Below are 25,379 nucleotides of genomic sequence, written 5' to 3'. Positions count from 1 at the left end.
GGGATCAGCTCAGGGCTCATTTAAACGTGATAGTCCGCATGGTAGTCCATTGGCTGCGTTTACAACTTGCCTTCGTATCTTCCATGTGGTGAGCATAGTCAGTTCCTAAATCCCGGATCAATCCGACATAAAACATAAAAGACAAGACACAGTTGTGGTATCTCTGCAATATAGACATTTTATTCTACACAATCCTCTCCAATAAATATGATCATCTTCTTCCCTTCTTCGTCGGCCGGGCATTCTTATCGCGACGCTGTTGCTTCTGCTTACGCGCCTTGCGAATATCATCCGTAGACCGAATCTCGCTCTTTCCACCGTATGCCGCACCGCCCATCTTGTCGAATTGGCGTTCGCGCGCAGCCTCATTCTTCTTCTTCATCTTATCGTAGTCACCACGCAGAGGATCAGCACGCTTAGGCGCACGGTCCTGGTTGTGACGGAAGCGGCCGGTGGCGTGACGAGAGTTGACCTGGGACATGCTGCCAGGCTTCTCAGCCTCGCCAACGCGGGGCAGGCGGTCGGCTCGCTTGCCCTTTGCCAGGCCTGGAAGCGACCGCTACGGAAGCTGGCCGCGATCTTGGCTCCGCTCTCTCCGCGGACAAGGCGCGTTCCCTTGGATCCGTCCTCGTCGTTCTGGCGAGCAACATACTTCTTGTGTCGCTTGTCCCAGCGCATCATTGTACGGGGTTCCGCGAAACCGCGCTTGCCTTCGTCGCCGTTCAGGTCCATGGTTGCGCTACGGGACTCGTGGGCGAAGTTGGAGTTGGTACCGGAGTGGACACCGTAAGCCTTGTCTTCCGCCATATCGTTGTTGTTAGGCGTGTAGCCCATAAAGTAGTCGGGGTTCTGGAATGAGGCGAGAGGGTTCTTGGGTCCTTGATCTGTGTTCTTTTTGTTGTAGGCGCCGAAAGTGACCTCGAGGTCGTCATCAGATGCCTCTGACATGTTCTCACCGGGTTGATCAGGCATGTCATCATCCTCCACCTCACCATTTTCGCCAGTCGGCATGCCGAGTGCGGAAAGCTCGGCCTCAGCTTTAGCATCGGCGCGCTTTCTCTTGGTCTCAACAGATGTACGAATTCGTCGGATGGTATCGACGGCAACGTTATCGTCGGTCTTTCCACCTCTGCGGTTGTTTGCCTCGAAGATGGTTTCCTGGGGCCGGTATCCACCAATGCGGGCTAGCATGTTCTCGCGCTCGTTCTCCAGATCGCTTGTTTTATCGTTGAAGAGAGGGTGGATTGCAGCCCAGTTGTCAGAGGAGACGACCTCCTTGGCCCGCTTCGCACTTTCTGCAGAAGCCGAGTTACGGGTGCGCAGGTAGAGCTTCTCTCCCTTCCCGGCAACTTGTCGCTGCCCGTAGATGTCGGTGTCCTCATCCAGAACCTTGTTGACCCATTCACAATTGCGAGACAACGCATCACGAGACAATGTGCCCACGACTACGTCCTCGGCGAAGTTGACCTGAGTGCCATACTGACGGCCAACAACCAATCGACGTCCCAAGAACAGTTGAAGGTCCAGAAGGTAGGGGACATCGGCATCGCGAACGAGGCTGTAACTCCAACCCTTTTGACCAGCTCGAGCAGTACGACCGACTCGGTGAATGAAGATCTTAGGCTGGGAGGGGAAGTCGTAGTTGATGACGTTGGCAAGGACGGGAATATCGATACCTCTGGCGGCAACGTCGGTTACGACTAGGATATTTGAGATACCCGATCGGAAATTCTGAACTTGCTCCTTACGAGCCGTCTGATCAAGCGAACCGTACGCGTAGGAGGTCGCAAATCCTGCCTCGAGCAGAAGAGAGTAAAGGTAGTCGACGTGGTGCTTGGTGGCGGCGAATACAATAGTCGAGTGCTTGGTCGGAGACTCCTTGAAGCCGCTGGGCTTCCGCACGTCAGACCTCTTGCGCTTGCGGGTCGGGTTCAATCGTTCTTGCTCAAGCATGTGGCCAATTTCGGTCTGTCCGGTAGGCATTTGAATGACGTCGTGCAGAATGTGTAGCAGGGCACCCTCCTTGTCTGATGACTTGACTCCGAAGAATGCGTTTTGTAGATCAGGGGAGATCTTGTTTTCCGTATCCAGACGGATCAGGGTGGGCTCTTGGAGACCAGCGCGGGCGAATTCCACAAGGGATTTGGGCAATGTAGCAGAAAATAGTAGAGTCTGACGGGTGGCAGCCAATCCGTGCATAATCTCGTTAAGCTGGGCTTCGAAACCCAATTCGAAAAGTCGATCAGCTTCATCGAAGACGACATACTTGATACTGGATAGATCAAGATCCATTTCAACCTTTAAGTGCAAGAATCGACCAGGTGTCGCAATAACAATATCGGGGTTGTTGGCCATCATTCCGAATTGATCCTCCAGACTGTCACCACCGACCAGGAGCACAGTCTTCAAATCCGTTCCACGTCCCATCTCCTTGACAACCTTCATAGTTTGCAAAGCCAGTTCACGAGATGGGGACATGATCAAAGCACGAGCACCGAACGCAGTGCTATGACTCTTCAATTTCTCAATCATGGGAATAACGAACGACGCAGTCTTTCCGGAACCAGTACGGGCCATACCCACGACATCCTTGTCATCCATAATAACGGGAATGGTCTTACGCTGAATCGGAGTAGGCACTGAAAATCCCTTCCGGGAAATGGCCTTGAGCAGGGTCATGTTAAGACCCATTGCCTGGAAACCACCACCCTTCTTCACAGTGCGACCCTTCAGACTTGATCCTTTTCGGTTGGCAGATGCTTGCTGGCCTGCAATGAAGGCTGCGTCGCCATCATCGTCCGATCCGAGGAAATCGAGATCTTGCCGGGGAGCAGGCTTCTGCTTCTGTTGACGGGCCTGGGGCTTTGCGCCGTCGTCGGAATCGCTGTCATGTTGGAAAAGAGCGCTGGTAATGTCAAACTCGTTCTCCGACTCCGCGGGGAGGCTTCGCGGCGAGGCATTGTTGCGGTATGCCGATGAAGGCGGAAGAAATACGGTGATAAGCGTTAAACAGGTCGACTCATCAACGTCGGAGGGGGTATAAAGTTGACAATCGTATTGGGATCAACGAAAATATCTCACAGACAATTCCCCGACTGCACACAAGCTTCAACAACTGAAGCGTAAGTCGAGTCGCTTATCTCGTCATGTTTCGATTGCTGCAAAAAAAAGTTGAGAGAAATCAAAGGCGGTGAATGCCGGATCAACGATCTACCGAGTGCAAACCAAATGATCTCTCTATACATTGAGGACGAGGATGATTCTGTCACCAACGTATGATAAGATTGTGTTGTTTTCTCGAGGAGTATATTGAAGGCTGGTAATGAACTGGTTAGATCTTTACTATGATACATTGTACCTTCAAAGAAATCAGAACTGAGGGTCGCATGATAGCAACTACAAACACGAGACGAAGGTGAGGTTTATTAGCATCTCCAAGTACAATTCGAAGCGATTTATGAGCATGGCTTGTGTATACCATGGCCTAAATACATTCTTACAAAATGAATACATGTACACAAAGACCTCAAACTAGGCAGTCCTCAGTAAGTCAAAGCGGTCAGACACGGCAGAACACCCCGCGACGCGTGCAACACGCTCCCAATTGAGTAAAATGGTGTTTAGAGTCACTCTCTACCTCAATTTTCCCCATCTCAACACCACATCATGGGTATGTACTTACCCTCAATTCAGCACCCCAAATCTCACACACTCAATCTAACACTCTCTCCAGACGGCGGATACAACAATTACAATTCATTCGGCGGCGGCGGCGGCGGAGGCTTCATGCCAGGCGAGACGAACAGCCCTGCAGGAGGAAAGGTAACACAACATCCCAAGCACACCCACCTAACAACACCCAACTAAAAAGCCAATTCCACAGACCGGGGACCGGGATAACAAAACCCTCCGCCCGGTAACAGTCAAACAAGTCCTGGACGCCTCGCAACCATTCCCGGAAGCACCCTTCCAAGTGGACGGGGCAGACGTAGCCAACGTCCTCTTCATAGGCCAAGTGCGGAACATCAGCTCGCAGAGCACAAACATAACCTACAAAATCGACGACGGCACCGGCGAAATCGAAGTCAAGAAATGGGTCGACTCCACCACGGCCGATAACATGGACACGGACGACGGCAAGGCTCCCGGTGATGGGAAGAGCGAGCTCGAACTCAACGGGTACGCCCGCGTATTTGGCTCTGTCAAGTCTTTCGGGAACAAGCGATACATCGGTGCGCATAGTGTGCGGCCCTTGTCGAATATTAATGAGTTGCATGTTCATTTGCTGGAGGCTACTGCTGTTCATTTGTTCTTTACTCGTGGTCCTCCTGGGGGTGCTGGTGCCCCCGCTGGAGGTGCGGCTGGTGTTGGGGGTGATGCGGTTATGGGTGGTGCGGATGAATATGGTGCTGGGCAGAATAAGGCTCTTGCTTCTATGGGGCCTGTTGCTAAGAAGATTTATTCGTTGCTTCGGACTGAGCCGCAGGATGATACTGGTTTACATATGCAGGTTATTGCTTCCAAGCTTAACATGCCTGCTATGGAGGTTGCTAAGGCTGGTGAGGAGTTGCTTGGTGCTGGTGTTATCTTCTCTACTATGGATGAGCAGACTTGGGCTATTCTCGAGTACTAGGGTAGTGGTTTGTCTGTCATCTTCAAAAGTCGCATTCAGACTCCAATGATATCATGATCTGTCTTTTATAACATAAGATTTTGGGGAGGTGAACTACTCTATTTCCATTGTATTTCCGTCGGTTTTGGTAGAGACATGTACTGAAAACAAGAAACAGAAATAGAAACCATCTAGCCACCGCTGATGCATCAGGTCGAACAAGAACGTATGTGCTGAAATCATGCAAATGAACATACCGTTGCGAACGGTCATAAGTCATATCGACCATCTCGTATCATATCTACTCTAAAGATCAAATCAAGTCAGCTCGTTCCTCAGAATAGCCTCCTCGACAGAACGATTCCAATTAGCTCGACTGATAAAGATCCCCTCGACGATGGAAACAAGCCCAAGAGCAAGGGCAACACCAGTCCATAATCCCATGACGCCCCAGTCTAAAGCAAAAGTCGTCCCCATACTGATGGGCATGGCAACCACATAGTAAAGGAAGAGCTGGACGTAACCGCCCACTTCTTGACGACCCAATCCACGGAGAATACCATTGCAATTCGCTGCGAGGGCGTCGAAGAGCTGGAACGCTGCGCAGAGGGGAAGGACCTGTGCCACGATATCAACAACCTCGGGATCCGAACTGAATAGCCTGGGGATGTAAGAGCGCAAACTTGACAGAAGAACCATGTTGAAAATACCAACGATGGCTGCTCCATAAAAGCTGACTTTTGCAGAGGTCTTAGCCGCATCAACCAACGTGGCTCCAATCAGGTTTGCTACTCGCGTGCTACCAGCGATAGACAGTGGAAATGGAATCTGCCACGTAATACTGGAGATTGTTGCCAGGATGGATTGGGCTGCGAGTTCAGATGTCCCGAGATAGCTGGATGCTAGCGTCAGAATTTCGAATGCGAGACACTCTGCCTCCACCATGATCAAGCCCGGGAGTGCGAGTCGGATCATTGGGCCCCAATTTTGGAATGCGCGTGTGGTAAAGCCGCACCAGCACTCGGATCCTACTTTGTAATAGACGTAAATGAACAAGCAGATGGGAAGAAGGGTCTCTGTGATAACAACGGCGATTGGAGCGCCGATGAAGCCCCATTGAAGTTTCTATAAGAAATCAGTATCGTCCCCATTAGCAGTCAAGGAAAGACACATACCCAGACAAAGAACCAGTTGAGAAAAGCATTTAGCGGCGCACACACAATCAGAACATACAGCGAGGCAGAGAACACACCCTGAGCCTGGAGGTAACGCTTACCACTCTCGAAGCAAGCATACCCAGGAGTTCCCAAGAGAGCCACCTTCAAATAAAGACCAGCCATCGCAGCAACTTCCTTCTCAGGTACAATCTTCGCAAGGATATGGTCGGAGAAATACCAAAGAACCGCAATGGGAACGGTAATAACCCAAAGGAAAAATACCATCCGCAGCATCTGCAAGCCTACCAGCTTCCTCTTGCCAGATCCATACGCTTGAGCGCACAGAGTGTCCAGACTCGTCGCCAGACCCGAGTAAACCGCATTACCTGTAATGCTGACAGTCATACTAGCCAAACTGACCGCACCAAGCTCCTCTTTCCCCAAATGACCAATGGTAAAGATACTAGCTACAGTCAGGGAATACTGCAGCAAGAATGTGACCATCAGTGGTAACGAGTATTTGCCAATGACCTTTGCTTCGCGCTGCCACGTGGTTTGGATCAGGCCTGCAGCAACAGCTTCCTCCCATTTGCGGTCGATTTCATCCAAATCCATTTCGGAGTCCTCGGCGTCTGCAGGTCCCTGCAGGAGAGCCGTGGTCTCGTTTGATACCGGGCCCGTCTCAGCTTCTCTGCTCTGGGAGCGTCGCGACGAGGCACTCGGTCGTCGGGAGACACTTCCCTGGCCGATAGCTGCAGATAGTAGGCCGCTGACCTTGCGCTGTAAGCCATGGGCCTTGCCATGTGCATACTCGGGCGGGATTACATGGTTGTCGCTTAGTAGGTTTCGCTCTTCTTCAATGGCTTGTTCGCGCTCACTCTGTGAGAGAGGCTGCTGCTCCCCGTTGTTGGGAATTACGGTCGCATGATTGACGGACGTGAAGTGTCCCGGCCGCCGATATGACCCTGCTAGTGAGTGGGGGTTGGTGCCGGTCCAGCTGCCGGGCGGGCGAGCGGTTGAACAATCGGATATTACATCGGTGGAGGTGTTGTCCTCGTCGCTGTATTCTGCTAGATCTCGAGCAATTGCTGAGGCGGCGATGGGCGAGCTGGCGGTGAAGGACCGGCTGAATGGGCTTTGATGCTCGGCGGCGTCCACCGAGCGGATGTTGCGGGCCATGATAAGAGAGACGGGGAAGCACTGGTCTATGGTACTGTCTATGGCCACATCCTTTGGAGTCAAACACGTTTGACTTGAAGCTTGAAGTCGGCGAAGTATCAAAAGGACAAAAAGCAAAAAGCGGAGAAATTAGAAGCGGAACCCAGGCAGTATTTGTAGTGTTCAGATAGGTAAGTACCGCCCCCACACACCTATATCAGCTAACAATTGACAAGGGATGAGTCAACTCGTAAGTTAAAAGATTAGATCCTTTGTCTATCTACCGTTCCGCCTCCAATTGTCAACGCTTTGAACTCCAAGCCCCCACCGACAAAGACCCACCGACAAGCTGATGCCTCGATGATCGACATACAAAACTTTGAACCCTGGTCAGCCAAACAATACGGAATAAAACATTGCATCCATGTCGATATGCATCTAACAAGTTGCACTGCATAAGTTCGTGACATCATGCCGAAAACGGTATAGATCACATCACATGACTACCCTCAGGCCTCCTCTCTCCAACGGTGACCAAAGCTTCCAAGCTCCAGTCCCAGCTTCATTAAGCAATCATGACTCAAACAAGGACGAGTGCTTTCACTCGCCCACCTTTTAACCCGCTGATCAATCCGGTTCATTCCAAGCCAGTCCTGGTCGAAGAGTAAGTGCATAAAATCCGAAACCCTCTTATGCCAAACGGGAAACATGGTGGCGGAGTCCCTTGCATCCAGTTACCTTCGAAACTCTTCCATACCACATCCCCCATGGTGTGGTGGTCTGGAGTTGGAATTCCAGACGGATAGACACGCTTCCTCTCCATACCAACCCCACACGTGTTAACGTTAATGTCCATGTTTATATCCACTAACAAGCCACCCAGCCACATCGAATCCCAACGCCACATCTTTCTCTCGCGCCCATATTGCGGTGCCCTCCTCTTCGAAAACAGCACCTCAGATGCACGCGACCACTGCGCCAACGAGCGCACATTCCTCTCATGGCTCCGACTATCAATGTATCTAGCGGTCGTGTCGCTGGCGATCATCATCTCCTTCCATTTCCGCGATCAGCCTACCGGTCTTGAGAAGCGTATGGCTTTGCCGCTGGGTATTATCTTTTGGATTCTTAGTCTTACCTGTTTGGCTAATGGGTTTTTAAATTACTCGCGGACTGTTATGAAGTATGCACGGAAGGCGGCGTTGGTGCAGAGTGGGTGGAAGACGCAGGTTGTTTTTACGGTTGTTGGTACTGTTATTCTTGGGAGTTGTATTTTGTTTTTATCGACGGATCCGCAGCAGTGAGGGTTCCTTGGTTGGTTTGGATTTGTTGTCTTTTCCATTAGCGTTGGCGTTGGTCTTGTTGATATCCGTTGCATACCATTATTGTTCCTACTTTTCAGGAATGAGATTAAAACGTTAACATGAAATGCTGCAGTATTATTCAAGATTTACTGAGATATTTCCTAAATTAGGTGTTGACAAAACAGACTGAGGTATCAATTCCATGAGTCACGTAAAGGGAATGCCAAAATGCATATGACCGAAAAGAAAAACAGGACCGAAAACGCAATATATGCTCCAGGCCGTTTACATGCGACGGATCTCCTGCTCGTTCTTGTACGCCTCTAGAGCCGGGGTGCCCAAGTGGCTCCACCACTCGAATAGCATCGAGTTGCAGATCAGCTTGAACCACGGGGTGAACTTCAAGCCGGGCTGCTCGAACATGGCCTTGAGCTCGTCAGCCGAAACGTAGGTAGTGTCACGGACCTCGTTAGGGCTGGGGGCCAGGTCGACATCGGCCTGGATGAAGAGGATATAGTCCACTGGAATAAAGTCAGAACCCAATCGACTCGAGTCAATCTTGTATCCGTGACATACCTTCGTGCTCACCCCACTTGCCATCACTGGGAGCCTTGTAGTGAATTCTCGTGAAGAACTCGAACTTGTCCAGCGGGACCTGCTCCGCCTTAATACCAAGCTCGTGGTCCAGTTTGCGCTGCGCAGCACGCTTCACTCCCATAACCGCAGCATCCAACTCAGCACCTGTCTCGCCGGGGATTCCAAGAGGGTGTGAGCAGCAGGTGTTGGTCCACATATCGGGGAAGGTGATCTTCTCGGAGGCGCGCTGTTGAAGCAGCAGGCGCTTGTTGGAGTCGAACAGGAACACAGAGAAAGCACGGTGAAGCAGACCCTTGTCAATATTGGTCATCAAGTGACCTGTCAATAATGACTGTTAGTATTAATTCATTCGCAAGGGTTTATGGCCACCACTACCCCGCCACATGGAGTCTGGGGTTGAGTTCAACGTACAGAGTTTCTTGCTGGCGCTGCCGATGGGTCGGTCATTATTATCCAGGACAATGCAAACTTCGTCCATCAGGCGCACCTGCTCCTCGTCGTAGCCCTCGAGCTCGCCGGCATCGCGCGCGGTCTGTGTTTGGCTGGTGGGGAGGATTTCGCGAGCCAGCGATGTGTCGACCTCAGGAAAGAGGGTGGCGACGTTGTCCGCCGTGATTTCGGGTACACTGTTCAGTGTCATTGTTGTGCTTGTAGTCGTTGTGCTCATTTTGGCGTAATGGAAGTTTAGTAAAAAGAAGGAGGTCAGGAGCAACAAAAAAGCAAAGGGTGTTGGGGAAGGCGGCAAGGATCGGCAGATTTGCCCCAGGGACCAGTGTGATCGATAGCCTCAACAATTTCGATTCCTAGTTGCACCTACATACACCCCTTCCTGGATCATTGACAATTGATAAGCGTACACTTGCCATGCTGTACTGTCTAGCCACGGGGTACGGACGTAAGCCCCGACGGTTCCTATCTCCACTTCGGCCTCCAGAGACCGCAGCAAGTAACGAAGCCCGGAACCCTATCTGGGGTTGTAAAGCCCAATTGCAATGCGAATATACAACGCGAATCGTTGCAACCTGGTACAAAGATAAACATACCCTACTCGAAGCTAATGGACTAGCATTATGAGTTGGAACGGCTTGGCAGCAGATATCCCAGGTTTACAACAATGCTTGACATTGTCAATCGTGGCATTCAATAAGAACAAAGTGCTCGAATCATGACTATTTCAACGGTTTCGTTGGTCCAGCGAGGATATCGTTGCCCAAAAGACAGTCTGACACAACCTCGCCATAATCACTTCACTTGAAGAAGACCCGTCAGCTTCTCCAGCTCTGCAATCTCCTGCGGTCCCAACAAGCCCAATGCCTCCCGTCGGGTTGGAGCATCAGCGTCAAAGATAGGCTTCTCCGCCAGTGAGGTCACTCGAGTCCCATGTCGTGGCTGAGAACCCTCATAATCCCAGCTGGCATTATGAATAGTGATCCTATCAAAAATCAGCATAAATCACCCATCACTCCCAAGTAATCAACTAACCTATTATCCCACAGCGCACTTGTACGCGGAGTCCATCTAAAGCGCACCTGGATATCAGGATTCTTCTCATAAACATCATACAGGTAATTCAAAATGACATCGCTCTCAGCCTTATCAAGACCAACAATCCGATCTGTCATAGCCCTATTCACCCACAACGCCTTCCAACCCGTTGCCGGATGGACACGAACGAGAGGATGTTCACGCTCTACATACTTCGGCCCCTCCTCTGGCTTGTTGCGGTCGAGGTATGGATGCGCAGAGCGGTAAATGGCAGTCCGACCGTCGATTAATTTGCGGAATAAGGGTGACAGCTTCTCATATGCTGCGTAGCCACTCGCCCAGAGGGTGTCGCCTCCGACGGTTGGGACGGTGTCGTTGTGTAGGTGTGTTACTCCTGCGGGTTGTCTCTCGTGTACGAGGTCGCTGTGCCAACGAGATGCGCCGCCTGGCCGGCGGAAGCTTGCTTTCTGCTCTTCTGCGAATAATGCTGGCCAGAGGACTGTTACACCGGGGACACCGGGGACTTGGGGTCCTTGTGGCTGGACAAAAACCATATTGTTGGTGGTTGATTGATACAATGGATTAATCGAACTTACATGGACCTCGACTTCTCCAAAATACTCGCCTAACTCCTTCTGTTGTTGAGGGGAGATATCCTGGTCCCGGAAGAAGACGACGCTCCGTTCAGCAATCAGCAACCCCAACTCGTCTTTCTGCTGGTCTGACAGGTCTTTCAGTTGTAAGCCGACGATTTCAGTTCCGATATGTCTAGTCAGTGGAATGATTTCTTTCGCTGCAGAAAGGAGAGCCTTCTTCTCGGGGTCGGCTCGGCTGCCTGGGTCTACGTGGAGTCTGTCTTCATTCCGCACATTGTAAACGTCGTCGAGGTAAAGAGGACGAGATGGTCGATACGGGTAGCCATTGCTCAAGTCGATGCCGGCTTTCTCGAAACGTTCGCGTGCAGGCTCGGGGAGTTCTAGGGTGTCCTTCTTAGGCGGTGCGACGTCGATGATGCGCGGATCAATAGGAGCAGGTGCCATGATGATATTGAATTCGATTTACTAATGTTTGTTCTTTGATTGTAAATGATTACCTGGAGAAGACTATCCATGATATAAGATAAATGTAAGTTGTATACTCCGGGTAGAAACAGTTGATCAACCAGGATTCGAGCACATCATCGATCTGACCCATTACGCCTTTATGCATATCTCTGACCATTGCCGACTCTCTGATTCATCGCACCCCCTCTTTACTGTTACCATTCGCCTTTCACAAATTTACGGCTGTTGCGCTGCGGGGAACCTGGGATTCACAATCCACGATATAAATCGCGATCGCATCAGTATTTCTAAGCATGGCATGACACCTATGAAATATTGCCGCTTGATCCGATATTTAGAATCTCGAGATCAAAGCCGAGAGGTTAAGTGGAGATCTGCGATGGCGAAATATTGAGGCGTCCTGAGTAGATCACTAACATGGACACCTTTTAGAAGGTAAGTTCAGATGATGATCCCCATATCCCCCTTTCCTTTTTCCATACAAACTTACAATTATCATGAGTGACAAGTCTAAACGCGTTGCGGTCATTGGCGCTGGAATCAGCGGAGTAGTTACTGCTGGCCACCTTTTGGCTGTTGGGATTGACGTGACTGTCTTTGAAAGAAGCCATGCAGCCGGGGGTGTCTGGTAAATATAATCATTCAATCGATTTTTTTGGGAATAATCAGCTAATCGGTCGCAGGCTATATGACAAGCGCACTCCGATTGAAGCTCAATATCCATCCCCGAGACCGACGGCTTCGCAGGAGTATGTGAAAGACGAGCGCGGAGAAAAGGAGAGGAAGATATTACTCCATGCACCTCCGGGGTGAGTAGGAACGGAACACTTTCTATCGATATAGATCATATATTCATTCCTTACAGGCCCTGCTATGAAAGTCTTACCAATAATGTCTCCACCCCGTTGCTAGAGACCAAGCTCAATACCTGGCCAGAAGGAACGGCACCTTTTGTGAGACACTTCGTCCTTAGGGATTATATCCAAGATACGGCTAAGAAGGCTGGCGTCGACAATGTGACTAAGTATGGTGCTCAAGTCACCAAGGTCTATAAGGAGGGATCGACGTGGACGGTCAAGTGGAGTACGTTGAAGGAAAATGATGAAGATATTATCGAGAACGAGGATTCTGCGGTAAGATATCAATCCCGAATATTCTGTCCGTTGATATCATTTACTAATTCCACTACAGACGTATGACTCTGTCATTGTTGCTTCGGGGCATTATCATACGCCTCTTATTCCTGATATCCAAGGACTCCCTGAGGCGAAAGCGCGATGGCCCGCAAATATCTATCATTCCAAGGCTTTTCGAAGATCAGAAGGATTTGAGGGGAAGGTAATCATGAGTTCTTCCTGCATCTCAAACTTCACTAACCTGGGAATAGAATGTACTCCTACTTGGAGGAGGAGTCTCCTCTCTGGATATCGCCAAAGCAATCAGCACGACAGCAAATCAAGTCTACCAAAGCACGCGCAACGGCGCCTTCGATCTTCCAGAAACCGCCCTCCCCGAGAAGACCAAAAGAATCGGCGAAGTCGGCTCATTCGAGATCTCCCATTCAACTTCTCCAACCGAACACTTACCTTTGACTGTATCCCTCAAATCCGGAGAAACCCTACAAGACATCGACACTATAATCCTGTGCACAGGCTACCAGATGGCCCTTCCATTCCTAGCCGAATACAACAACCACAGCATATCCGCACCCGAAGCGAACGACACAGTCCTCGTAACAGACGGCGCCCAAATCCACAACTTGCACCAAGACATTTTCTATATCCCAGATCCGACACTCGCCTTTGTTGGTATCCCCTTCTACACAGCGACATTCTCTCTATTCGAGTTCCAGGCTATCGCCGTGGCAGCGTTCCTGTCGGAAATGGCTCGGCTTCCACCTCCTGCGGTATTACGCGAGGAATATGAGACTCGCATTAAGGAGAAGGGGTATGGGCGGGCCTTCCATTCTCTTAAAGATCAGGAGGAGCCTTATGTCGAGAAACTTATGGAATGGGTTAATTCTGGGAGGGCAGCGCATGGCTTGCCTCCCATTGAGGGTCATACTAAGACTTGGATTGAAGAGAGGGCTGCGATGAGGGAAAGACTTCGATTGTTGCTTGCTGGGCAGCTTCCGCCGGATAATGTTCTCAGAGGTCCTTTAGAAGTGGAAGTAGCTGCTTGATACTTTTCTATATAAACCTTCATATGGTCAGTTATCACGTTTGATGTTCTCATCGAGGGAGGCAATGTTACATAGTAAAGTGACGCAGAACAAGTCAAACATATCAGTAAAGAGATGCCATATAGTTGAGGGGTGTGGCACACCATCGCCGAGATGTATGACGAGCGATGGTGCTGTTCTAGCGTGGTATGGCAACAGCACAACAACTCAGCGAGTCCCCGCACTGTAGTAAATACTGCTAGTAACTGCTTATGCGCATCGAAATGTTGAGCAATCTCGCAGGAATTGCGCGAACAAGCTCAACTATCATTCGACCACAACGAAAGGCAGCCTCCTCGATAACCCCTTGTATCTCTCGTAGCTCCAGTTTTATGCTGATAAACTAAAAGCTCGACACAAAAATAACGCGACCAGGCTATCTTTATCCTGAAACAGGGTCGTTGATACGTCAGAGCTCGTCTATCATCTCCGAATCAGATATTAAGCATTTCTCGGAGTTTGTGGCATACACTCAATCTCCGACTTGATCTTAATCGCTTTTCCGGATTATAAGAATGTTTCAAGGGCTCTGGAACCTTGATCCCCTTCGAGGTCAGTTGGCACCATACATACAGTATCATGCCACCAAAATCCCATGCCATTGAAGCGGACGTCGATCCCTCGACGCTGGTTCAGAAAGAACCTAAGCGCAAATGGGTCAGCTATATCTGGGATACTTTTGACAAGTCTCCCGAGGAGCGTCGATTGATGTTTAAGTTGGATTCGGCTATTTTGACATTTGCGTCGTTGGGTGAGTTTTGTCAGGTTTCCTCTTTCGGATATTTTCTGACTTTTCCTTTTTAGGTTATTTTATCAAGTATCTTGATCAGATCAATATTAACAATGCGTTTGTTTCTGGGATGTAGGGATACGTCTTTTCTGTTCTCATGTTGGGGTTGATATTGACTATTCGCAGGAAGGAAGATCTGGGCATGTACGGAAATGAGCTCAACTATATGCAGACATGTTGGACCATCGGTTACGTGATTGGGGAGATTCCTAGCAATCTATTGTTGACTCGCATCAAGCCGCGATACTGGATTCCAGCTATGGAGGTAAGGTTCCGTTTTATCCTACGAATGCACTCAGCTTATACCTTCATAGCTTCTATGGACCGTCCTCACGATGTCACTTTCTCGGTGCAACAGCCCAACTCAGTTTTACGTTCTACGATTCTTCGTCGGTATGTTGACCTGATTCGAGTTCTAAGGGAGAGTTTGATAACAATGTGTGATAGGTCTTGCTGAGAGTACATTCTATCCTGGAATGCAATATATTATTGGCTCGTGGTACAGAAAAGATGAATTAGCAAAACGATCTTGTATCTTCCACACCAGCAGTGGAATTGCCACTATGTTCTCTGGATATCTCATGGATGCAGTCTACAATCTTGGGGGACGAGGAGGCTTCAAGGGCTGGCAATGGTAAGCACCAAGCTAGGTCTGGGGATTTCGCTCAAACATTAATTTGCCAATCAGGCTTTTTATCATCGACGGAGTTATCTCCTTGCCAGTTGCCATCTGTGGTTTCTTTATTCTTCCTGACGTGCCCGAGATTTCTAGCCCGTGGTATCTGAGCCAAGAGGTGATCCTATCCATCCATGTCGGTTTTCTGGCCAATACTAACATCGAGGGTTGAACAGGAGGTGAAGTTGGCCCAGAAACGAATGAAACTAGAAGGAAGAAAGGACAGAGAGCCATTCACAAAGTCAAAGTTGAAGAAGATCTTCACTTCGTGGCACATCTATCTTCTAACGATCCTTTACATGTGAGTATCAAAGACACAATCACAAGTACTGTCTCAAATTGACCTATTCCCAGATGTTTCAACAATGGCGCAGCTGGAAGTCAGCCCATCTTCCAACAGTGAGTGAATATCAATTCGCTCTCACGAGTCAGCTCTAATTCTTCCAAAGATACCTTAAGAACTCCACGGACCCGGTATACTCAGTCAGCCAAATCAACTCCATTCCGACAACGACCCCTGCGGTCCAAGTTGTGACGACTCTCGCGTATGCCTGTGAGTTAATCATATCATCATGAATACCTTTACGTGATGCTAACTTTATGCCAGGGATATCAGACAGTGTACTAAACGGCAGTCGCTGGCCACCGATCATCTTCGGAGCTGTGAGTACTACAACTCTATACCTCTATACAACATAGGCCTAACCCTATCCCAGTGCATCAACATAATAAGCTACATATCCCTCGCAGTATGGGATATTCCGACAGGATGGAAATGGACATGCTACATCATCAGCGGAGCCGGATACGGCCTGAGTGGCCTATTGATGGCGTAAGTCCTCACACGTTTCCAAGCTTCAAGTTCTAACATGATTGATATTGATAATAGCTGGGCTCATGAAATCTGTTCCGAAGATAATGAGGAACGATCCCTTGTTATTGGAAGTATGAATGAGATGGCTTATGTCTTCCAGGCTTGGTTGCCCCTTGTTGTTTGGCAGCAGGTTGATGCGCCTGAGTATCGGAAGGGCTTTATTGCTGTTACTATTCTTTCTGTTTTGTTGATTGTTACTACTTTAGTGATCAGATTTTTGCATCAGAAGGAAAGGTTGGAGAAGAGGTTCGTCTTCTAGTTACTATGTGGTTTCTCTTTTGATTTCAGTTTACTAACTTTTGTCGTGGCATACCAGGAATCAAACCCATGAAGCCGAGGAGACGGAAGATGGCTCGTCGGATTCTGGAGGAGTAACTCCCCTTGATGCAAAGGCTATCAAGGCTTGAGTAAGGGGAACTTTGTGACGGAATATCACATAAAAGCGTGCTCTAAGCGTCCGATACATGACGCAGACATAGGATACATAGTCGAAATCCTTCTCTTACCTAGTTCAATATGCGAATGGCTGAACCGCCGATTGCACGGCCTTTAGTCTTCTCAAAGTACAGTGACGATATCTTGTAAATACCGAATCTACGAGGATATGTATGAGTAACATTTCGGCAAATGACCGCAGTTCGTCAAATTAGACAGCAATGGTAATTGTACAAGCAAGATGAAATGTGATGAGGTCATGACGCGAAAAAAAAAAAGTAATGACAGACCTAGTGCCAGCCATTTACAGCAGCCGTCCCGGAAACAAGCTCATCCAACTCATCTTTGCGGGTCTTGTAGAGATCCTGGGCTTCACGCTCGCGCCGCAGAACAAACGAGACATCCGAGCGGAGCTTTTCAAGCCGTCGAGATACGGCTGACTCTTCAGAGATCTGGAGTGTACGGAAAGAGTCCAGGTCATCAGTGGCCTTGGGCAAAGCGACGCTGGCCTCTAGGATCTTCGAGCGTAGCGTCTTAGCACGGTTCTGATATCCACCGTAATGCAGAGATAGCTTCTTTTCGAGCTTGTTTCCACGATCAGCGGTCTCGAAGAGAGTTTTTTGGACGTTGTCGAAGAGCTCGATCATCTTCTGCTCTTCCTTGAAGTCGTCCTCTTCATCGTCGTAGTTTTCAAGACCAGGAAGGGAGTTGGCGCGAACTGTTGACCAGCCATCGTCGAATTTTTCTTGCCATTCGGACTGCTGTGCTTGAGTGGAGGCAATCTCGGCGGCAATGGAAGCTCGTGCTGCTGCCAGGAAACGGTCTTCCAGTTGGCTGAGCTTTGGTGCCTTCCCTTCGACCTTGGCATCGGGAAGAGGGAATTTGCGGGAGTCGTGTGCAATCAAAATGGCGGCTTCTTTGGCGATCATTTTTTCAATGCCATCGCCTGCGCTAGAAGCACGTTCCATCAGAGCGTCCAGGTCCAAAACAGTGGGACGAGGCAAGCCGCGCTGATAGACTTGTGATTGGCGCTTGAATTCGGCTTTTGCGGCCAGTTCTTGTGCCTCTCGGTCTCTGCGGTCACGCTCAGCAGCATCCTCTTCACTGAGTTCCATAGCCGCGGTGGGCTCGGCGTTCTCAGATGGAAGCTCTTCCAAGTCCCACTCGGTCTCCTTGGGCTTTGGAAGCGAGGCGAGCTTGCTACGCATCTGTTGGCGTATGAAATTCTCATGGTTTCGGATGTCGCGAGGCGTGCTTCCAACAAGCTGTGTGCCCCCTCCCTCCCGGTTCAGAGCAAAGTGGTCTCGTGGTGTGCGCAATGGCGTAGCACCAACACCACCAGGCATAGGTGTGGCACCCATGCCGTTCGCTTGCCGGAATGGCGTGGCCATGGGGTTGGGGGTGACGATATCCTGTCGCCGAGGAGCAATCCCATCAAAGCCAGTTGATGAGCCACCCTCGTGAAGAGGCGTGTTGTCTCCGCCTAGGAGAGAAGACTGTGTCTCGGTCAAAGCCCGAATGTTCTTGATTTCGTTGGCGATGTGATCCTCCTCGGGGGCAGCGCGCGGGGTTCTGATCGGGGTTCCTCCAACGATGCCCGAGTAGTTACCAATGAGACCCCGAGTGGTTTCTTCGTCGGCGCTCATTTTGCTGGCCTTGTCACCAGCCATTCCCATCTTAATAATATCTTCCATCTCGCTTTCGCTGACCTGAGGCGCTGGTAGATTCAAGCCTCGTCGCTTGCTGCTCTGCTCCGCCTCACGGATTTTTTGCATTTGACCTGCTCGCGCGGCAGCAGCTGAAGCGGCTGTGGCACTGTTCTTATCGTTCTTACGCTTCTTGCGCTCCGCATCATCATCTTGATCACCCTTTCGCTTATTCGCGAGCTGCTGCTTTCGAGGATCAAATGCTTCCCGTTCACGTTCATTCTGACTCTGTTCATTAATTGTGTCGTAGAATCCAGGAGCGGCTGGCTTTTCGAAGGGAATGTCTGCATTGTAATCCATCTGGCCGGGCTTCCTTGTGACGACCTTGACGTTGATACCGGCATGCTTCAGTTCGCGGCGCTTCTGGAGGACCGCAAGTCGCCGGGACTCTTCTAATTGACGTTCTCTGGCCTTTCGCTTGGCCTTTTTACCCTGTGTGTTGGCGAGACGAGCACGGGCTTCGCTCAGCATCTCCTTCTCATCTTCATCCAGGTCGATCGTATCGGGGCGAGCAGGCTTGGATTCCGGGTCGGGGTCAAGTTCACCGGGACTAAAATGATCAGCAATAAGTGGGAAATATATGGGTAAAATAGACATACCGTAGACGGCGGACATCATCCGCACTGGGCGCAGCGCTCTCCTCACCAGGCCCTCCTAGCCCAAGCTCATCGTTCTCACGAGACTCGGCCTCATCGAGAAGCTTCTGGTAGCGTTCAAGACATTGTGTCGCGGTACGCCCAACGATGGGTGCGATCGTGCGCCATTGCGTGGGCATCAGTTTCGCGAGGTGCAAGAGCTTCTCATCCTCCTCCCGTGACCACTCGACCTTGCGAATACCCGGGTCCAACCATTCAATCCAGCGCGCCTTACATTGCTTCGGTGTTTTCCGCGCGAGCAGTGAGGACACTCGAGCCCACTGGTTCAGACCATATTTCGATACCTGCGATCGTGTCAGTTTTCGCCCCATATACCGTTGGCCACAAATGATTGCGGATTGCAAGAAAAAGACGTACAGCTGCACGAAGCACCTCATCTTCGATATTGGTCCTAGAAACGCGTTAGAAGAGAAATTCGCGAGAGGGTTACAACGGGGTTCTTACCAGACACCTCCTTTGACGACAGGCATAGCGTGCGATCGCGCTCTGCGCAGGGTCCTCCGGGAGATAAAAGTGAAAGATCAAGGGTGCCACCAGGAAGATGGAGAATTGACAACCCTCTGGCGATGGGAGAGTTCAAGTGATGACAGCTCGAAGCGGAAGAAATGCGAGTTTGCAATTTAGCGCGCTTAACGTGATAACCGCCCCCGCGCGTGCTGAGATAAGCAGACCCAGATTTTTTTTTGGGAAGAAAAAAAGATAAGCCAATTTTCATACTTCACCGTCAACTATTTGTTTCCACAATGTCGACCTCTGTGGATGCTCCTCAGCAATTCAAGCAGCCTTCCCGTAAGGGCAAGAAGGCGTGGCGTAAGAACGTCGATGTCACTGAGGTTCAGGACGGTTTGCGCAACCTGAAGGATGCAGAGATCAAAGGGTACGCCTATCTTTTTTTTGGGTTTGGGGCTGAATCAATGTACTAACTTTTCCTCTAGTGGTCTTGTAGCCGAGAAGCCTTCCGATGAACTTTTCACTCTCGATACTACCGGATCCGAAGAAGTGCGCAAGTCCTATGCCAAGCGACACAAGCCTCTCAAGGCAGACGAAATCCTCGCTCAGCGGTCTATGATCCCTGCATTGGACGGTCGCAAGCGTGGAAACCCCAACGTTACCGATGGAGTCATTGAGCCGAAGACGAAGAAGGTCAAGAACGACTGGGTCAGCCGCAAGGAATATCTGCGCTTGAAGCAGGTGGCAAAGGAGAACAACCCTGGCAAGAAGACTGAAACTGAGATTTACGATCCCTGGGCGGACGAAGCCGAGCCCGCGACCACCTATGATGATCCTCGCTTCGATTTCCTGACCAAGCCCAAGCCCAAGGTTGAGCCGGTCACACTAAAGCACGCTCCTATCTCACTCGCTGCCAACGGAAAGCGCGTCCCCTCTGTTAAGACGCCGCACGCCGGAACGAGTTACAACCCTGTCTTCGAAGAGTGGGACCAGCTCTTGGAGACGCATGGTGCTAAGGCAGTTGAGGCTGAGAAGAAGCGACTTGAGGAAGAGGCCAAGGAGGCTGAGAAGCAGCGTATGATTGAAGCGGCTCAGAATGATGACGGCGAGGTCAAGTCGGACGATGAGAGCGCTTGGGAGGGCTTCGAAAGCGAGTATGAGAAGCCCGAGTGGCTGAACAAGAAGCGCCCCGAGCGGAAATCCAAGACGCAGCGGAACAAGGTCAATCGTCGCAAGGAAGCAGAGCGGAAAGCGAAGTGGGAGGCTCAGATGCGCAAGAGAGATGCACAGGCCGAGCATATCGCCAAGATTATTGAGGAGGTCAAGCAACGGGAACTTGAGCGCGAGAACCAGTCCGATGCGGATGATTCTGAGGAGGAGGGTGATGACACTACCCTCCGCAGAAAGACTTTTGGTGGGAAGAAGGCGTATGTTTCCACTTATCTTATGTTCTACTTTTCTTCTTGACTAACAAACATTTAGGGTGCCTGAGAAGCGGTTGGAGCTGGTGCTTCCCGATGAACTTCAGGATTCGCTAAGACTTCTGAAGCCCGAGGGCAACCTCCTGGATGACCGATTCCGAACATTAATTGTTCAGGGTAAGCTCGAGTCCCGCACACCGATCACGCAGGCCCGCAAGGCCAGGAGACAGGTGACCGAAAAGTGGACTGCGAAGGACTTCAAGACTGGGTACGAATAATTCTGCTGCATATTCCCTCTAAAAGCGCGTGCATTTGGACATACATTGCGTCCTACATAGTATCAAATATTGTTTCCACTATACAACAGTAAAGCAAAGTAGCTCATGTACAAGTGTTTACTCTTTACTCTCCATCGTGTAGAGATAAAAGTGGGTCCCGAAAATTTACTTGCTTATCGCCTTTTTATCTTCCCAACTTCCTCCATGCAGCATTGTCACCATGGACAAGACCAGTCTCTCCAGTAATTGGAAGAAGCTGCAGGCAACGCTGAAGAAGGATACATCTACTGCTAAACGCAAGTCCTCCGATCGCGACGGAGATGCCACTGCGAAGAAACGCAAGACAGAGAAACCAAAGACCAAGACCACGATCACGACACGAGACAAGACAACACTCAAGCGCAAGAGAATGTCAGAGAGGACAGAGCTGGTCACAGACTCCAGAACTCAGGCCTCGCCTGCCCGGAGAAAGTCCAGCGCAGGAGTTCCAGCTGAGCTCAAGATCAGTTCCCGTGCCGGGAAAGAGAATGAAGGTCGTTCGCCGACGTAAGAGCTTTCTCTCCATGGTACACATCCTACCTTATGACCATATACTAATTTGAACAGCGCCGAACTAGGAAAATATGTCGCAATGGATTGCGAAATGGTAGGCGTCGGACCAAACCCAGACAACGACTCGGTACTGGCCCGCGTCAGTGTTGTCAACTTCAACGGCGACCAAGTATACGATTCATACGTGCGGCCCAAGGAGATGGTTACAGACTGGCGCACGCATGTTAGCGGAATTGCCCCGAAACACATGGTCGAAGCCCGGACTTTCGAACATGTGCAGAAAGAAGTGGCAGAGATCATGAAAGATCGCATCCTCGTTGGTCACGCCGTCAGCAATGATCTGGACGCTCTTCTACTCAGTCACTCCAAACGTGACATCCGGGATACCAGCAAGCATGCACCCTATCGGAAGATTGCTGGTGGTGGATCACCACGTCTGAAGATGTTGGCGGAGGAGTTCTTGGGATTGAAGATTCAGGATGGAGCGCATTCTAGTGTGGAAGATGCTCGGGCTACGATGGCTCTTTATCGACGCGAAAAGGATGCTTTTGAACGGGAGCATTTGAAGAAATGGCCTGCTCGTATGATTGCGGATAACAGGGAGAAGGGCGATGGAGACAAGAAGAAAAAGAAGAAGAAGAAGACTACTCGCAAGCGTTGATATTGAGTGAAGATGATTGAGACATAGATACTTTGTATATGTATACCCCCAATCGCATCCAATTGAATTTATTATTGCACTTCGATAGAGCTCTGTAATAGAACAGATCATCTCCACAGAAAAGTTCATTCTAGACACATGTAGTGTAGTTGTGTTCAGTGTTCATCCCAAGTATTCGAATTTCCACTTAACGCGGTACCGCGACGCGCCTCGGAACCTTACCGATCTCTTACAATCCCTGCCCGAACATCCCAGTAACCCCGTCAACTCCAGATTGCAGACTGCATACGATTACATTTAATTCCTCAATACAGCTTTTGAGCACAGTGTACATCTCTACCACGCCAACCTCAGACCCTCCATCTCCATCTCCAACCCTCGCGTAACACAATGCCAGACATGTACGCCATTCGACCCTGCACAAAAGCAGACACACAATCGAAGGACACCTCAACACCGCAGTACACACCCAACATAATCCCATGCAAAATCCACCACGACGGAGCAATTGATTCCTTGGACCGGTACTGGGCGCCAGTGACAGACGAAAAAGGTACATCAAGCAGTTCAGTCCACAGTCTACTGCCCCTCTTAAGGCATAAAAAGAAAGAAGAGAACAAGAACAAGAACAAGAACTAATCAACCCTTCTACACAGATAACACACAAACCTCATATTTCCGCGGCCGCAAACTTCGAGGTCGGCGCGTTGCCCTTCCGGACGGGTATCGAGGTACGGCAACACATACCCAGACGAAAGACTGGCTACCTAGCTAGTTGGTCTTAGTACAAGCGGCTAATTCTATCCATCTACCCCGATTTAGGCGTCGTCGCAACACCAACCGATCGCGTTTTACCTTCGAGTCAACAAGTCCCCAATGATGACGACGAAGTTGTAGAAGTTGAGCCCGAGGAACCAGTGAAGATTCTGGAGATGAATGGTACTTTCGAGGATCTTGTTGTATGGGGTCATGAGGCTCTTCCTGCGGCGGATGATACGTTCGTTAAAGGTGTTGAGGAGTGGCTGCAGTTTGCGGAAGCTGTATGTTCTTTTGTTTTTATATTTTTTTTTCTGGTATGGGAGGGTGATTTACTGACTTTCTTTTAGATGCATGCTACACCTGCTCCGGTGAATGGGAAAGAGGCTGCTGTCTGATGCGCTTTTCATAATGGTGTTGGTGGTTTGGTTATTGGGATTGCATATAAGCTACATTCATGGGAATTGAGACCTTTCTTTAGTGCTCACCTCCCGCTTTTTGATCAGTAAAGTTGAGCCCCTAAGTACCCTTAGTTGATCACCCTTATATGATTAAATGGTCAGCTCACTATCACCTGATTGTCACCTAAGCACCTCGATCTACTTACTGATTATTGTCGCACCTAGGCAGAACCCACTTTTTATATAGCCTTAGAACCATATGGTAGTGAACGGTTAATCATCTTTCACAGGCCTTCGCAAAATGGCAACTTTGCTGTCACTTCTGTGTGCTAAAAATTGGTGGTAGGACTCGCTCGAAGAAAGCTATATTAGGTTTTATAAGGATGGCACCGACAAAGTGAGCCTTTTGTTGTAGCATTTCTAAGGGATTCAAGAGGATATTAGACTATATTCATGGGAACTTATGGTGATTTCCGAGGTGTGATTTTCTGTTATCATATCAGAATTGGAGGCTTGTATGGCTTTATGTCGAGAGTTAACTTTCAAGTAAGCAATGCGTTGAAGAGAGCATATCAGTAGGACCCTGGATTGTATTCATGAAATTGTAATTCGTAAACCATGTAAATTCAATTAAAAAGGCTCTTACATTCAGATTAGCTCCTACTCTTGCATATTTGTATCTAATTGAGTCGAGTATCATCTTTGTAGATGTAGATGTAGATATTGATAAGCTTGACCGCCCACCAACCCGATAAAGCAGCTCAAGCAGCTCAAGCAGTAAACCACCCCCACACATCCTCCCCGGCCTATCCATCACACAAAGATGGACACCTCCAACCCCCCAACAGCCCCAGAGGCATTGATCTCCCAATTCCAAGTAACGAAACTCCTCAGGCAAGGTACCAACCCCACCTCTCCCCCTCTGCCGCAATCCAACCCAATTCAATACCAAAAAAAGCTAACGAAACCTACCAGATCAAGCCGGCAGACGCATCTCCCTGCTAGGAACAATACACAATGAACAAGGAATCCTAACAGCGGAACGCACAGCCTTCGCAACAGAATCCCTCGACACCATCCGCGCCTTCCACGCTGCAATCTCGCGCATAAAAAACCTCGGCAACAACGACATCTACCGCTGGTACCTAGCCTCATCATCAAACGGCACCAACGGCACCACCAACCAAACCGCAGACCTAAAACTAAACCTAATTTGGCCCTGCACAGCCTCCCACATAAAGAAATACTCGGACCAACAACTGCGCATGGTAACCGAAACCCCAGCAATCTACGCAAACTATGTCAGACCCTACATGCGCGCCAAGCGCGAGGAGGGGCGGCTTAACTGGGTGTTCAATATCCTGGAAGGACGGACGGAGCAGGAAGATGTGATTATGCGGGATGATGGGGGGCAGAACCGGGCTGAGGATGCGTTTTTGATGTTGCCTGATTTGAATTGGGATCGCGAGACGATGGGTTCGTTGCATTTGCTGGCGCTTGTGCAGAGGAGGGATATCTGGTCTTTGAGGGATCTTAGGAAGGGGCATGTCCCTTGGTTGAAGTATCTCAGGGAGAGGGTGCTTGAGGGTACTGTTGCTATGTATCCAGGTCTTGAGAGGGATCAGCTTAAGCTTTATGTTCATTGTGAGTTTTCTTTTTCTTCTTCTTTCTTTTGATTTTGATGTTGAGGGTTATTGGGATTCTTGCTGACTGCTCTTTGTTTAGATCAACCGACTTACTATCATTTCCATGTTCATGTGGTTAATGTTATGCTTGAGGCTGGGACTACTCAGTCTACGGGTAAGGCATTTGGATTGGAGAATTTGATCTCTCAGCTTGAGATGATGGACGGGGATGAGAGTGCTAGTATGGCTGATGTTGATTTGACTTATTTCCTTGGTGAGGCGAATGAGTTGTGGACTGATATTTTTGAGCCATTGAAGCAGGGGAAACAGCCAGGTCATAAGTTAGAGTGAGGAGTTACTCAAGATACTCCATGTTTGAACGAGTAGATTAGACATCATATCTTGTCATAAAGGCAGTCTAAACAACATCATACCCACGTATCTCTACTACTCCATACTGTATGCAAGATCTCATTGAGAATAAATATAAATTTTGGTTC

The 25,379-nt window shown here is 49.6% G+C and overlaps 13 protein-coding genes across 13 annotated transcripts; 8 read left to right on the top strand and 5 right to left on the bottom strand.

The window, feature by feature from the left end:
* Window positions 1–211: 211 nt before the first annotated feature.
* N7446_005928 (ATP-dependent RNA helicase DBP10) lies at window positions 212–3,245 on the bottom strand (the record flags this gene model as incomplete). The annotated part of the gene is made up of 3 exons (XM_058514676.1): window positions 212–559; window positions 604–2,944; window positions 3,226–3,245. 3 exons carry the CDS (start codon window positions 3,243–3,245, stop codon window positions 212–214), a joined length of 2,709 nt encoding a protein of 902 aa, XP_058371854.1.
* Window positions 3,246–3,666: 421 nt separating this feature from the next.
* N7446_005927 (uncharacterized protein) lies at window positions 3,667–4,633 on the top strand (the record flags this gene model as incomplete). The annotated part of the gene is made up of 3 exons (XM_058514675.1): window positions 3,667–3,670; window positions 3,734–3,822; window positions 3,884–4,633. 3 exons carry the CDS (start codon window positions 3,667–3,669, stop codon window positions 4,631–4,633), a joined length of 843 nt encoding a protein of 280 aa, XP_058371853.1.
* A 297-nt stretch (window positions 4,634–4,930) lies between these two features.
* Window positions 4,931–6,948, bottom strand: N7446_005926 (MATE family efflux transporter; the record flags this gene model as incomplete). The annotated part of the gene is made up of 2 exons (XM_058514674.1): window positions 4,931–5,737; window positions 5,788–6,948. The coding sequence occupies 2 exons, from the start codon at window positions 6,946–6,948 to the stop codon at window positions 4,931–4,933; spliced, it is 1,968 nt and encodes a 655-aa protein (XP_058371852.1).
* A 554-nt stretch (window positions 6,949–7,502) lies between these two features.
* N7446_005925 (DUF202 domain-containing protein) lies at window positions 7,503–8,231 on the top strand (the record flags this gene model as incomplete). The annotated part of the gene is made up of 2 exons (XM_058514673.1): window positions 7,503–7,591; window positions 7,811–8,231. 2 exons carry the CDS (start codon window positions 7,503–7,505, stop codon window positions 8,229–8,231), a joined length of 510 nt encoding a protein of 169 aa, XP_058371851.1.
* A 285-nt stretch (window positions 8,232–8,516) lies between these two features.
* idi1 (isopentenyl-diphosphate delta-isomerase IDI1) lies at window positions 8,517–9,559 on the bottom strand (the record flags this gene model as incomplete). Its single annotated transcript, XM_058514672.1, has 3 exons — window positions 9,240–9,559; window positions 8,808–9,146; window positions 8,517–8,752 (listed from the first exon to the last, which is right to left on the bottom strand). The coding sequence occupies exons 1-3, from the start codon at window positions 9,493–9,495 to the stop codon at window positions 8,517–8,519; spliced, it is 831 nt and encodes a 276-aa protein (XP_058371850.1). The 5' UTR covers window positions 9,496–9,559.
* Window positions 9,560–10,070: 511 nt separating this feature from the next.
* Window positions 10,071–11,353, bottom strand: N7446_005923 (TauD/TfdA dioxygenase family protein; the record flags this gene model as incomplete). Its single annotated transcript, XM_058514671.1, has 3 exons — window positions 10,071–10,260; window positions 10,311–10,852; window positions 10,910–11,353. The coding sequence occupies 3 exons, from the start codon at window positions 11,351–11,353 to the stop codon at window positions 10,071–10,073; spliced, it is 1,176 nt and encodes a 391-aa protein (XP_058371849.1).
* Window positions 11,354–11,874: 521 nt separating this feature from the next.
* N7446_005922 (putative FAD dependent oxidoreductase) lies at window positions 11,875–13,559 on the top strand (the record flags this gene model as incomplete). The annotated part of the gene is made up of 5 exons (XM_058514670.1): window positions 11,875–12,005; window positions 12,061–12,186; window positions 12,243–12,510; window positions 12,569–12,715; window positions 12,765–13,559. 5 exons carry the CDS (start codon window positions 11,875–11,877, stop codon window positions 13,557–13,559), a joined length of 1,467 nt encoding a protein of 488 aa, XP_058371848.1.
* A 618-nt stretch (window positions 13,560–14,177) lies between these two features.
* N7446_005921 (uncharacterized protein) lies at window positions 14,178–16,345 on the top strand (the record flags this gene model as incomplete). The annotated part of the gene is made up of 13 exons (XM_058514669.1): window positions 14,178–14,349; window positions 14,403–14,460; window positions 14,515–14,653; window positions 14,703–14,781; window positions 14,836–15,022; window positions 15,077–15,182; window positions 15,241–15,365; window positions 15,419–15,463; window positions 15,514–15,617; window positions 15,672–15,727; window positions 15,781–15,896; window positions 15,954–16,184; window positions 16,255–16,345. The coding sequence occupies 13 exons, from the start codon at window positions 14,178–14,180 to the stop codon at window positions 16,343–16,345; spliced, it is 1,509 nt and encodes a 502-aa protein (XP_058371847.1).
* Window positions 16,346–16,663: 318 nt separating this feature from the next.
* On the bottom strand, window positions 16,664–19,205 carry cef1 (putative cell division control protein (Cdc5); the record flags this gene model as incomplete). Its single annotated transcript, XM_058514668.1, has 4 exons — window positions 16,664–18,629; window positions 18,679–19,019; window positions 19,093–19,126; window positions 19,180–19,205. 4 exons carry the CDS (start codon window positions 19,203–19,205, stop codon window positions 16,664–16,666), a joined length of 2,367 nt encoding a protein of 788 aa, XP_058371846.1.
* A 273-nt stretch (window positions 19,206–19,478) lies between these two features.
* On the top strand, window positions 19,479–20,884 carry N7446_005919 (ribosome biogenesis protein NOP53; the record flags this gene model as incomplete). Its single annotated transcript, XM_058514667.1, has 3 exons — window positions 19,479–19,612; window positions 19,671–20,612; window positions 20,668–20,884. 3 exons carry the CDS (start codon window positions 19,479–19,481, stop codon window positions 20,882–20,884), a joined length of 1,293 nt encoding a protein of 430 aa, XP_058371845.1.
* Window positions 20,885–21,104: 220 nt separating this feature from the next.
* Window positions 21,105–22,097, top strand: rex4 (putative 3'-5' exonuclease; the record flags this gene model as incomplete). The annotated part of the gene is made up of 2 exons (XM_058514666.1): window positions 21,105–21,430; window positions 21,491–22,097. 2 exons carry the CDS (start codon window positions 21,105–21,107, stop codon window positions 22,095–22,097), a joined length of 933 nt encoding a protein of 310 aa, XP_058371844.1.
* Window positions 22,098–22,487: 390 nt separating this feature from the next.
* N7446_005917 (ribonuclease H2 subunit C) lies at window positions 22,488–23,251 on the top strand (the record flags this gene model as incomplete). Its single annotated transcript, XM_058514665.1, has 4 exons — window positions 22,488–22,650; window positions 22,754–22,828; window positions 22,920–23,137; window positions 23,204–23,251. The coding sequence occupies 4 exons, from the start codon at window positions 22,488–22,490 to the stop codon at window positions 23,249–23,251; spliced, it is 504 nt and encodes a 167-aa protein (XP_058371843.1).
* A 788-nt stretch (window positions 23,252–24,039) lies between these two features.
* On the top strand, window positions 24,040–25,358 carry N7446_005916 (putative mRNA decapping hydrolase). Its single transcript, XM_058514664.1, has 3 exons — window positions 24,040–24,153; window positions 24,230–24,898; window positions 24,980–25,358. The coding sequence occupies exons 1-3, from the start codon at window positions 24,078–24,080 to the stop codon at window positions 25,228–25,230; spliced, it is 996 nt and encodes a 331-aa protein (XP_058371842.1). The 5' UTR covers window positions 24,040–24,077; the 3' UTR covers window positions 25,231–25,358.
* Window positions 25,359–25,379: the final 21 nt, after the last annotated feature.

Source organism: Penicillium canescens (assembly GCF_028828765.1).
Source record: "Penicillium canescens strain IBT 15451 chromosome Unknown utg000004l_segment0_segment0, whole genome shotgun sequence".
NCBI classification, from domain to species: Eukaryota; Fungi; Ascomycota; class Eurotiomycetes; order Eurotiales; family Aspergillaceae; genus Penicillium; species Penicillium canescens.
This window is presented reverse-complemented; position numbering and strand designations above follow the sequence as displayed.

Coding starts and splice junctions, on each gene's coding strand:
- N7446_005916 (XM_058514664.1), top strand. CDS start 24,078: ATGGACACCTCCAACCCCCCAACAGCCCCAGAGGCATTGATCTCCCAA. Junction 24,154..24,229: donor AACGAAACTCCTCAGGCAAG/GTACCAACCCCA, acceptor GAAACCTACCAG/ATCAAGCCGGCAGACGCATC. Junction 24,899..24,979: donor GCTTAAGCTTTATGTTCATT/GTGAGTTTTCTT, acceptor CTCTTTGTTTAG/ATCAACCGACTTACTATCAT.